This window comes from Moschus berezovskii, chromosome 6, assembly GCF_049115385.1.
Source record: "Moschus berezovskii isolate FMDL1 chromosome 6, NW_MosBer_1.0, whole genome shotgun sequence".
Lineage (NCBI taxonomy): Eukaryota > Metazoa > Chordata > Mammalia > Artiodactyla > Moschidae > Moschus > Moschus berezovskii.
The window spans coordinates 111,407,914-111,420,813 of record NC_142465.1 but is presented as its reverse complement, the minus strand read 5'-3'; the positions used below and the strand labels follow the sequence as shown (position 1 = coordinate 111,420,813).

Sequence of the window (12,900 nt, the reverse complement as noted above, 5' to 3'; positions counted from 1 at the left end):
ACAATATACAACCTTGACGCACTCCTTTTCCTATTTGGAACCAGTCTGTTGTTCCATGTCCAGTTCTAACTGTTGCTTCCTGACCTGCATACAGGTTTCTCAAGAGGCAGGTCAGGTGGTCTGGGATTCCCATCTCTTTCAGAATAATCCTAAGGGATTTGATTTAGGTCATACATGAATAGTCTAGTAGTTTTCCCTACTTTCTTCAATTTAATTCTGATTTTTGCTATACGGAATTCATGATCTGAGCCAGTCAGCTCCTGGTCTTGTTTTTGCTGACCGTATAGAGTTTCTCCATCTTCGGCTGCAAAGAATATAATCAATGTGATTTCACTATTGACTCTCCAGTGATATCCATGTGTAGTCATCTCTTGTGTTGTTGGAAGAGGGTGTTTGCTATAACCAGTGCTTTCTCTTGGCAAAACTCTGTTAGCCTTTGCCCTGCTTCATTTTGTACTCAAGGCAAAACTTGCCTGTTAGAGGTATCTCTGGACTTTCTACTTCTGCATTCTAGTCCCCTAGGATGAAATGGACATCTTTTTTGGTGTTGGTTCTAGAAGATCTTGTAGGTCTTCATCTATAGTCAACACCTCACCTCCTTAAACTAAGACCAAGTTAAGATGGGCCTCATTGCTGCTTTTCTCTCCAGTATTTATTTTACACTATGGCCTGTTCAATCACCTAGCTTCATCCAATCATCTGACACTTAACCATTTCCAATTGTCTGATATCATTTAATTCGTATCACATGACTCAAATATGGTTAATAATTCCCCACACTTACAAGATGGCCATAGGATCAGAGAGCTAGAAAGAATCTGAGCTAGAGTCCCTACCTGCTCACACAAGACAACTGTAGGCCAGAGAGATTAAGATTAATGCCATGTCAAGGTCAGAATTCAGTACCTCATGGAATCTATGAGGAGTCATGTCCAGTCCAGTCTGGTATGTATCAGACACCTACTAGATATAACTGCACCATCATCAGCACCTAGAATACAACAGAATATATTCTAGGGGGTAAGGGCCTAGTCAATGGTAAAGTAAAAACGAGAATCCAGATTCAGTAATGTCTAGTTCAATGTTTCAGTCCATATTACAGTACTTTTAATTAACTTAATCTAGGGCAGAAAGCCCTCACAAGCCAACTTCTACCTATTCCTATCTGCCCAAGTAAGTTCAGTGAAACTGGTTACTTTTTCACTGAATACTGCACATTTTCACAAGCATATTCTTTCTACTGCCCCCTTTTTTAGTCAACTGAGTCCTACCTCAGTATTCAAAGTACACCTCAAATGACCCAGACACAAGGAACAACTACAATGTATCTGTATCAACCTGCTGGCACATAGATTATCTACAAGATCCCAGGAAGCTCAACACTGTATACTGCACTTAAAACACAGCAGCAACCATCTTTCTACATCCTATCAGTTTTTACTTGTAGTCTAATGCTGTGAGAATTACAGATCAACATTTAGTTGGGATAAGTAAAATTAGTTTTACTGAGAAATTCTCTAACAAGGATTTCAGAACTGTTGTTTAGCATCTAAAACACTGGGAATGATTTCCAACTCTGTGGTTTAAGATTAATGGTCTGATTTATTACATCTGAATATTAAGACCCTTTAATAATCAAATCACAGGAGAGTATTAGAATGACTTTGAAAATCATGTAAAATGTTCCCAGGATACACTAGATGATACATAAAGTTTTTGCCTATGTGTGTAATCTAAATTTACTGGATGGAAATAGGAATAAAATTTATAAAGCAATCATTTCAGCTAATTCCAAGTGGATTTAGATCTCTGGGATATCACGAAAAAAATTCCAACTGCAAAGAAAAAAATACAAAGTTTTTCTCAACTTTTCAATCTCTATCTAACCAAGAATTAGCTTCACGTGTTTCTGTAAAAAAAAGTAGGCTGAAATGCAATCTGTTATATAAAGACCAAAAGGAATTTCACTCCAACTGCTTTAATTCTGTTTTTCCCAGACAGAATGTTCAAACCTTGCAATCTAAAGGCTAATGGAATCAGTGACAAAGTCAAATTACACAAACAAAGTAATTAAAAATCCCCATTATTTCTACCTTGGTTGTCAGAAGGCTGGATTCAGCCAGATTCTTACTGGTATGAACCATTAGTTTACAGGAATTTGAACAAACCTTATGATCCCACTGGAAAACAAGCCTTTTCAAACGCCCTACCAAATCTGACTGGCTCTATCCAAGGCAATTAGCGGACCTCCTGATTCCCTGAGGCTGATTATTCTCTGGATCCATGGGAGCCTGTGCACTGCTCCAAACACAAACGCACTATCCTCCACATCAAAAACTGATGCCACTGCGACTCCTTCACTCGCAGGCAAAAATTGTGCTAAGTGCATCAGCACTCTTATTTGGATCTTTTCATTGCCAGTGGTGGGAAATTTCAAGATAACTTAAGTTCTTCTCTTTTGAACAGGGGCTCAAACCTATAACACCAATGTCAGACTTACCAATCTTAGACTCGAGGCTGTATATTGTCACCCTGCTTATTTAATGTCTATGCAGAGTACATCATGCAAAATGCTGGGCTGGATGAAGCACAAACTGGAATCAAGATTGCTGGGAGAAATATCAATAACCTCAGACATGCAGATGACACTACCCTTACGGCAGAAAGCAAAGAACTAAAGAGCATCGTGATGAAAGTGAAAGAGGAGAGTGAAAAACCTGGCTTAAAACTCAACATTCAAAAAATGAAGATCATGGCATCTTGTCCAATTACTTCATGGCAAATAGATGGGTAAACAATGGAAACAGTGATAGACTTTATTTTCTTGGGCTCCAAAATCACTGTAGATGGTGACTGCAACCATGAAATTAAAACATATTTGCTCCTTGGAAGAAAAGCTATGACAAACCTAGACAGCGTAATAAAAAGCAGAGACAATACTTTGCTGACTAAGGTCCGTCTAGTCAAAGCTATGGTTTTTCCAGTAGTCAGTTATGGATATGAGAGTTGGACTATAAAGAAAGCTGAGCGCCGAAGGTTTGATGCTTCTGAACTGAGGTGTTGTAGTTGAGAGTCCCTCGGACTACAAGATCAAACCAGTCAATCCTGAAGGACATCAGTCATGAACAGTCATTGGAAGGACTGATGTTGAAGCTGAAATTCCAGTACTCTGGCCACCTGATACAAAGAACTGACTCATTGGAAAAGACCCTGATGCTGGGAAAGAATAAAGGTGGGAGGAGAAGGGCATGACAGGATGAGATGGTTGGATGGCATCACTGACTCAATGGACATAAGTTTAAGCGAGCTCTGGGAGTTGGTGATGGACAAGGAAGCCTGGCGTGCTGCAGTCCATGGCATCACAAAGAGTTGGACACATCTAAGTGACTGAACTGAACCGAACCCATGTACTCTCAGGTTTTGTCCCTTGAAATCTAGGGGGGAAAAGTTTAAAAACAAAGGCAAGCAAAGGAATAAATTCTGAGGTTTGTATTAGTTAAGAGATGCTTAAAATGGATTTTAACATTAAATCTTAAATGGATTAAATTCCATGTAACATGGATTTTATGCATGCATTTAACATGCATAACATTAAGGATTTCTGATCCTAAAGTTAGTATTTCTCCTTCATGTCCTTGGGCAAAATGCTTAACCCCTGAATCTATTTTCTTACCTGTGAAATGAAAGTATTATCTACTTGCTGCTGCTGCTAAGTCACTTCAGTCGTGTCCGACTCTGTGTGACCCCATAGACGGAAGCCCACCAGGCTCCCCCATCCCTGGGATTCTCCAGGCAAGAACACTACTTATCAGAATGTAAAAGATTAAAATAAGATAGTATATGTAAAGCACTTTGCAAGGTGATTGGCAAGAGGCAAGATAATAAATGCTAGCTCATTTGCATTCATTTAAAACTTAGTGTTAAGTTTATTAAACACATTTTAAACACTGCTGTTTGTTGAATGTCACTAAAAAGAAGTGAACAAGAAACAGCTTATTTTACTACCTGCCATAATGATGCTAATACTAATGGTAATACTTAGTTCAGTTCAGTTCACTCACTCATTTGTGTCCGACTCTTTGCGATCCCACGGACTGCAGCATGCCAAGCCTCCCTGTCCATCACCAACTCCTGGAATTTACCCAAACTCATGTCCATTGAGTCGGTGATGCCATCCAATCATCTCACCCTCTGTCATCCCCTTCTCCTCCTGCCTTCAATCGTTCCCAGCATCAGGGTCTTTTTAAATGAGTCAGCTCTTCACATCAGGTGGCCAAAGTATTGTAGCATAAACTTCAGCATCAGTTCTTCCAATGAATATTCAAGACTGATTTCCTTTAGGATGGACTGGTTGGATCTCCTTGCAGTCAAAGGGACTCTCAAGCGTCTTCTCCAACACCACAGTTCAAAAGCATCAATTCTTCAGCACTCAGCTTTCTTTATAGTCCGACTGTCACATCCATACATGACTACTGGAAAAACCATAGCCTTGATTAGACGGACCTTTGTTGGCAAAGTAATGTCTCTGCTCTTTAATATGCTGTCTAGGGTAGTCATAGCTTTTCTTCCAAGGAGTAAGCGTCTTTTAATTTCATGGCTGCAGTCACCATCTGCAGTAATTTTGGAGCCCCCCAAAATAAAGTCTGTCACTGTTTCCCCATCTATTTCCCATGAAGTGATGGGACCAGACGCCATGATCTTAGTTATCTGAATCTTGAGCTTTAAGCCAACTTTTTCACTCTCCTCTTGCACTTTCATCAAGAAGCTCTTCAGTTCTTTGCTTTCTGCTGTAAGGGTGGTGTCATCTGCATATCTGAGGTTACTGATATTTCTCCCGGCAATCTTGACTCCAGCATGTGCTTCATCCAGCCCAGCGTTTCTCATGATGTACTTTGCATATAAGCTGAATAACCCGGGTGACAATATGCAGCCTTGACATACTCCTTTTCCTATTTGGAACCAGTCTGTTGTTCCATGTCCAGTACTAACTGTTGCTTCCTGACCTGCATACAGATTTCTCAAAAGGCAGGTGAGGTGGTCTGGTATTCCCATCTCTTGAAGAATTTTCCACAGTTTGTGGTGATCCACATAGTCAAAGGCTTTGGCAGAGTCAATAAAGCAGAAGTACATGTTTTTCTGGAACTCTCTTGCTTTTTTTGATGATCCAACAGATGTTGGCAATTTGATCTCTGGTTCCTCTACCTTTTCTAAATCCAGCTTGAATATCTGGAAGTTCATGATTCATGTACTGTTAAAGCCTGGCTTTAAGAATTTTGAGCATTACTTTACTAGCGTGTGAGATAGGTACTGACTGCCAACTGTATTTAGGCACTTTTCTCATTTATCCTCACTACTAGTTTAAGCTCAGAGAAGTTAATTAACTTGCCCCAGGTATCACAGCCAGGATATGACAGTGGTGAGATATGAACACAAGTAGACCCTCCTCCAGAGCCCACTTCCTCCACGGCAACACTGTGCTTCACTCCCTATAGTTCTGTATTCATGCATTCATGTCACAAATACTGAGTGCCTTGTATCCGCTGGCTCTAAACACTAGGAATATAGTCAAGAATAAGTCAAATAATACCGCCAGCCCAAGAATGTGTTCTAATTGGGGCTTTAGGTAAACTCGGTAAGGTTGTGACAAAGTCATGAAGAAAAAGAAAATCACAAGGAGACAGAAGTAAAGTGTGTGCACTTGTAAGGTCATTTTAGATGGATGGACAGGGAAGGCCTCTCTGAGCAAGCGCAGAGAGTAGAACCTGAATGAAATGCATGTGCACAAACAATGACACACAACAGTTTATCATCAGTGCACCACAGAATATAGTTATTCAACTGGTAAACTACACATCTCCACCCTTCACATTGGCACTTACAGACAGGTTTAGAGGCCCTCAGGTCACAGACTGACACTGCACTAGACATTTATGGGTTCTGTACAGAATTTTGATATGAGCAGGGGACCTGGAATAACCGAATAACAAATAACCCTGTTATATTCTAGATAAGTAATCATGGGCTATCCATTCTGAACTTCAGACTATTTATTTACAAAATGTAGATAATAATACTAGGAAATCGCTCCTGGCCAGGGTTTTTGTAAGAATTAAATTACGTAATACATGCAAAGTGCTTAATGCAATGTCTGAGACTAGCATGTACATGTATTAATATTTATACTGCTAAATAGGAAAAGGAGTACATCAAGGCTGTATATTGTCACCCTGTTTATTTAACTTATATGCAGAGTACATCATGAGGAACACTGGGCTGGAGGAAGCGCAAGCTGGAATCAAGATTGCCGAGAGAAATATCAATAACCTCAGATATGCAGATGACACCACCCTTTGGCAGAAAGTGAAGAGGAACTCAAAAGCCTCTTGATGAAAGCGCAAGAGGAGAGTGAAAAAGTTGGCTTAAAGCTCAACATTCAGATAACTAAGATCATGGCATATGGTCCCATCACTTCACGGGAAATAGATGGGGAAACAGTGGCAACAGTGTCAGACTATTTTTTGGGGCTCCAAAATCACTGCAGATGGTGACTGCAGCCATGAAATTAAAAGACGCTTACTCCTTGGAAGGAAAGTTATAACCAACCTAGATAGCATATTAAAAAGCCAGAGACATTGGTCAAGGCTATGGTTTTTCCAGTGGTCATGTATGGATGTGAGAGTTAGACTGTGAAGAAAGCTGATCGCTGAAGAATGGATGCTTTTGAACTGTGGTGCTGGAGAAGACTCTTGAGAGTCCCTTGGACTGCAAGGAGATCCAACCAGTCCATCCTGAAGGAGATCAGTCCTAGGTGTTCATTGGAAAGACTGATGCTAAAGCTGAAACTCCAATACTTTGTCCACCTCATGCGACGAGTTGACTCACTGGAAAAGACTCTGATGCTGGAGGGATTGGGGGCAGGAGGAGAAGGGGACGACAGAGGATGAGATGGCTGGATGGCATCACCGACTCGATGCATATGAGTTTGAGTGAACTTAGGGAATTGATGATGGACAGGGAGGCCTGGCGTGCTGTGGTTCATGCGGTTGCAAAGAGTCAGACACAACTGAGCGACTGAACTGAACTGAACATCTGCTATTTACATGGCAGTTGTACCACTGCACGGTCAGACATGTAGTATATTATTTCAAGGTGTATTTCAGTAGAGTCATCACTATTACTTATATCATCATATAAATCACTGTATAACCTAGGTACTTAAAACTCCCCACACATTTATCTCAGCACCCAAAACATGAAGAAAAAAAAATGCTAAAAAGTTAAAAAAGGACCAATAAAAATTGCTTCTTTTATTTCTTCAATGGAAGTCAGAAGATGGGAACGGAGGTTGGTGAAACCAAGACAGCACTTCCCAGATAAGAAATATAATAATTGACAGTACAGAATAATGAACTGTAGATAATATGGAACTCAATTTTCATAGCTAAGAGGAAAAATAAAGAACAAGTAAATGCTTTCAGTATCCTTAGAAATTAAGGATTCCATCAGTTCCAACTCACTTAATACCTCAAGCTTTTTATCCCAACTTTTCTGCAGCTTGACTTATTTACTATTTTGCGTTTTTAAAAAGCAACTCCTGAATAAGACAGAAGAAAACGCAATTAAATAGGGTTAGATTTCAAAGTCAATTTGGTTACTTATGATGTTAGTAAAAATGTTCCATGAACAATGGAAAAAAAATTTACTCAAATAATGTTTGCTATTACAATAGTCTTTTTTTAAAAACCAAAAGTAAGGTATACAGACCTGGAAGGGACCTGTGGTAATCACTGTTCCAGCTCACACTTCTCAAACTTTAACATACACACAAAGTATCTTTGGATCTTGTGAAACGCTGGTTTTGACCCAATCTGTCTGGGATAGGGCCAAAATTTTACATTTTTGGGGACTGCACATTGCAGAGCAAAGATTTAAATAATGATGTGAGAACTGATGGAAGAACACATGAATAGGTAACTTTATCAAATGCCTTTCTAATCCTGGAATTCTGACTCTATCAAAGTTACTGTTTTCTACTTGATTTATACCAAGTAGTTTTTCCCATTTTACAGAATATATTGTATATGTACAAATATAAAGTGTATCAGTTTCTAAGCCACTACCTGATTTCACACGAACAGGATAAAGTTAATATTTCTAAGGTGACCTTATTTTGCAGGGTCAATTCAACTCCTCGAAACTTACTAGTGTCCGACTTGACTATTATCTGGGATTCCTTTAACTGAATCATTTATTCTTCAAAATATCACTGAGTACCTACAACATGCTGAATGCTATGCTACAAACACAACACTGTAAGCAAAGATTTAATAAATCAGGCTGTAGGACAGTATCTTTTAAAACACTGTACATTTCATCCCTTCTGTTCCCAACTCCTCTCCAGGTGAGGGTGGCTATAGGTTCAAACAGTTTATAAACAATAAGGAAAGAAGGAAGAAACTACAGAAATATAAAGGGCATTCATACAACGCAATATTATTCAGCCATAAAAAGGACTGAAGAACCAATTCATGCTAAAACATGGATAAACCCTGAAAACACTATGCTATATCAAAGTGTAACACAAAAGGCCATATATTTAATGATTCTATTTGTATGAAATGTGCATAACAGGTAAGTCAAATCCACAGAGACAGAAAGCACATTAGTGGTTGTCAGAGGAACGACTGCTAATGGGTATAGGGCTTCTTTCTTGAGGTGACAGAAAGGTTCTGGCATTAGTGGTGATGACTGTAGAACACCGAAAACACTAAAACCCACTGGATTTTACACGTTAAAATGATTTAAACAGTTAATGTTATGGTATGTAAATTTGTATCTTAAAAAAAAAACCCACACAAGCCCTTGAGAGACTGAAAAAAGGTTAAATACCATACTAAGACTATAGAAACTGTGATGTTGGTCTTCCTAGGGTCTATTAAACTAACACCAGACTTCTTCATTTGAGAAGGGGATTCTCTTCTCAACTGAGCTAGAGCTCGCATTTGCAAATAAAGATTCATCTGTTAATTGATTACAGGGTTTCATATGCATTATCTTAAAATCAAATTAATTTGTTTTCTTTACTTTTACCAAATAACTGCTTATATAAAGTTTTACCTAATTTTATGGCAGTGCTGTCTGTGCCTGACAGTCTGACATCAAAGAACTCAAACCATTGGTTTTAGCCCTGAACCTCTGGTGAATAGGTAATTTTACCCAATAGGACTGATTCCATCCTTCACATACTCATCTTACACAGTCATTATTTTAACTAGGTAAGCATATTTGGTGGGTAAGTACGAAATAGGGTAGAATTTAATACAGGTTACCCTTTCATTCTACATTTTAAAAAACTGGTACTACCATGTAATTTATAACTTAATTTCTTTACATAGCAGAGTTATTTTTTGGACTTCACTTAACAAAAAGAAACTAAAATTCCATGATCCCTTGAGATATTTTAAGTACCAACCTTTATTTGTTTAGAGAAATAATCAGGAGTTGAATTCACAAAATTAATCAGAGACACCTACCCCTAGACCACCAGTAATATGTGGGCAGTCTCTTTGACAGCAAAGTACTATCTGATAATTCTTAACAAAATCTACCAAGTTTCAAGTTTGAAATACTGCAAGATCCACAAAGAAGGGCAGTAGCTGAAACAGACAGTAGAGAATGTTTAATTATGTGGCTAGCTTATGTGTAATTCACTTTTCTGGTCTGTTCACTATCAAAACATTCAGCATTGCTGGAAGGTACACAAAGAATTTCTGTGAATAGGTCTTTGTGTTTAAAATCTAGAATGATCACCTCAAGCAGTAATACAAGCGGGGGAAGAGGAGAGAAATCACAGTTTAAGATGCTACTTATTCTTTGGCAATAGAAAGAATAAATATGGCCAGTGAAAAATGGTTATTACATTAAAATCTATGTTCTCACCACTGAAGTGATAATTCTACTCTTAGGAGAGAGAAAAGACTGCTTACAAATTATCAGAGCTGATTACTGAAGTAACTACTTGTGCACACTGAGATTCTCCTGTCTACTTCAAGTATAGAGGCTAATGTCATTCTAACAGAATATTACCACTACTTCGGCAGATTGGTAATTATTTACAGAACTCTTCAGAGAACTTTTTAAGTTTTGGTGGCATATGTTTAGGAGTTGGCAACTTTCTGTTAAGAGCCAAACAGTACATAATTTAGGCTTTTGGAACTAAACAGTCTGTTGCAACTACTCGACTCTACTATTGTAATATGTGAAAACAGACATAGAAAATACAGAAACAAATGAGTGGCTGCCTTTACTTTCTTCATGGATACTGAAACTGGAATTTCATATAATTTTCACATGTCATCACATATTATTCCTCTTCTGATTCCCCCCTCAACCATTTAGGAATGCAAAATGCATTCTTAGTTCATGGGCTGTACAAAAGTGGGTAGCAGGATGGATTTGGCCCATGAACCTTTGCTAATTCCTGATTTACAGTATAATGGAATGAAGAAGTTACAGATGGTTTAAGTGAGTAAATAAATTATACTAACCATTCTACATACAAACTGTAAATTTTACACTCCTAAAATTAAGGTATTCAACCTCATAATCAAGTTCAATATTCAGTTTGATCTCCGTTCAGAGGATATGTATTTACAAAGGGTATTTTCGTATTATTATTTGTTTTCATAAAGATTAAGTGGAAAAGAACACCTTAGCTTAACTGAATTCTGATCTATAAAGAAAACTGATCTCTCATCCATCTGCTGTGGCCACTTCTAATCCTTTGTTTCAGTCTATTAGTCCTTCAGATTACTGCAATACCGCTTAACTGGGTTTTCAGCTTTTATTAGAGTTTCCTCATATATCCATCCTCTATCCTGCAGTCAAAATAATCTTTTAAAAATTTAGGTCTGATAGTACAACACCTCGGAGAAGGCAATGGCAAGCCACTCCAGTACTCTTGCCTAGAAAATCCCATGGATGGAGGAGCCTGGTAGGCTGCAGTCCGTGGGGTCGCTAAGGGTCGGACACGACTGAGCGACTTCACTTTCACTTTCACACATTGGAGAAGGAAATGGCAACCCACTCCAGTGTTCTTGCCTGGAGAATCCCAGGGATGGGGGAGCCTGGTGGGCTTCCATCTATGGGGTCACACAGAGTCGGACACGACTGAAGTGACTTAGCAGCAGCAGCAGTACAACACCTACCAAGTGTGGGATTTTCTTTTTTTGGCTGTACCGAGTGGCTTGTGGAATCTTAGTACCCAGTTCAAGCAATCAACGTATGCTCTCAGTAGTGAAGACGCAGAGTCCTAACCACTGGACCGCCAGGGAAGTCCCATGACACCTACCACGTATTATAGTGGCTGCAATGGTTCTCCCAGCACCAAGCACAGTCTCAACTTTCCTTTCCTCCCTTATCCCTCGTCTCTTCTTTTTCCTATTTCCAAACTGCAGACACACAAATTATAGATTTTTTTCACATGCAGTATTATCTTAGTCTCTCCCTATTTCACATAATTTTCCTAACCTGTTCAAACTCAATCAGGCACAACTACTACATGCTTTGTTACGTACTGACCCTAGGAAAACTGTTTTTATACCCTATGGTAACTGTCTGGTTTACTTGTTTGTTCTCCTTCACTGAGTAGTAAGCTCTTGATAGACAGGTTTGTCTTTTACTTAGCAATAATATTCAATACCTAGGATCTAGAAAGAAGTCTGGAACATAACAGAGACTTAAATATTTGTTGGATGAACCCATGAGCTATTATGGGTTGAACAGTGTCACCCCCACAAAAGATATGTTAAAATTCTAACCCTCAGTATCTCAGAATGTGATCTTATTTGGAAACAGGATCACGGCAGGTGCAATTAGTTAGAAGAGCCCAATCTGGAGTGGGCTGGACAAAATGCAATCTGACCAGTGTCCTTATAAAAAGAGGAGACACAGAGAGATGAGGGGTGGACACCATGTGATGCTTTCTACTGTTGTTCCCTTCTGCATGGTTTGACGTTACCCAGCTTCTTAGATATGGCCTAAGATCACCAGTCAGTTCTGACAGGACTTACGCTGGTCACTCGACGGTAGATCTGTGCAGCATTCTGGCACTCTGAGTACGGGTATTCAGACGTGGCCATCTCGAGCATGCACATCCCAAAAGCATAAACATCAACGGATTCATCATACTTCTCTTCATACATCTCAGGGGCCATGAACTCTGGGGTACCTTAAATTAAAAGAATGATTCAGACTCAATGTGAGGAGAAACTGCAGATGTACTCATGGGGAGGGCGGGCAGCAGAGGGGCTGACCTGTGACAGAGAAGAAAGTGGAAAGGGTAAAGATGAAAGGAAGACAGGCAGGAAGCGGGGGAAGAGGAGAGAAATCACCTTAGTCTGCTCCATCAAATCTGTTACAGATCTCTCACAGCAATTCCTTTATAAAAAGAAGAGGACCATGTATCTGCTTATTTACTGTTTCAAGTAGATTACTGTTATACAATGTCAAAATAAAGCCTCACATAAAAGATAAACTGATATAACTCATGAAAACAAATGGAAAAAAAAGGTAAGAAAACAGCAAAGAGTAAAGTAGAGAAAATGGCATCTATCTGTAAGACAGGATGATAGGTTAAAAAGATAAAAATACTTGTCTGCCCCCTACTGTATGAGAGCTGTAAGGTTAACATTTAGAGCTAGTCTCTTGCCAGTAACAGTCCATTGATCAATTTCACTTTTAAGGCAGCTCTGCAGTAAAAAAAAAAAAAAAAAACCCTGACATTCAGTGCATTTTTAAAATAATAAAGTGTAAACGTCTATGAGGCCACTCACCCTCCCCGTAGTTAGCAAATCTACTGCAGATGTAAGAAATGTAGTGAGGGACACCCTATAGACACAC

The 12,900-nt window shown here is 39.1% G+C and overlaps 1 protein-coding gene across 38 annotated transcripts in view; it reads right to left on the bottom strand.

Annotated features, from left to right (window-relative positions):
• WNK1 (WNK lysine deficient protein kinase 1) overlaps positions 1–12,900 on the bottom strand; it is a 138,680-nt gene that overhangs the window by 57,603 nt on the left and 68,177 nt on the right. For all 38 annotated transcript variants that reach the window (XM_088837432.1, XM_055395266.2, XM_055395269.2 and 35 more), the window contains exon 4: positions 12,072–12,229. In XM_088837432.1, coding sequence (XP_088693558.1) covers positions 12,072–12,229 — 158 coding nt within the window. The remainder of the gene's footprint in view (positions 1–12,071; positions 12,230–12,900) is intronic.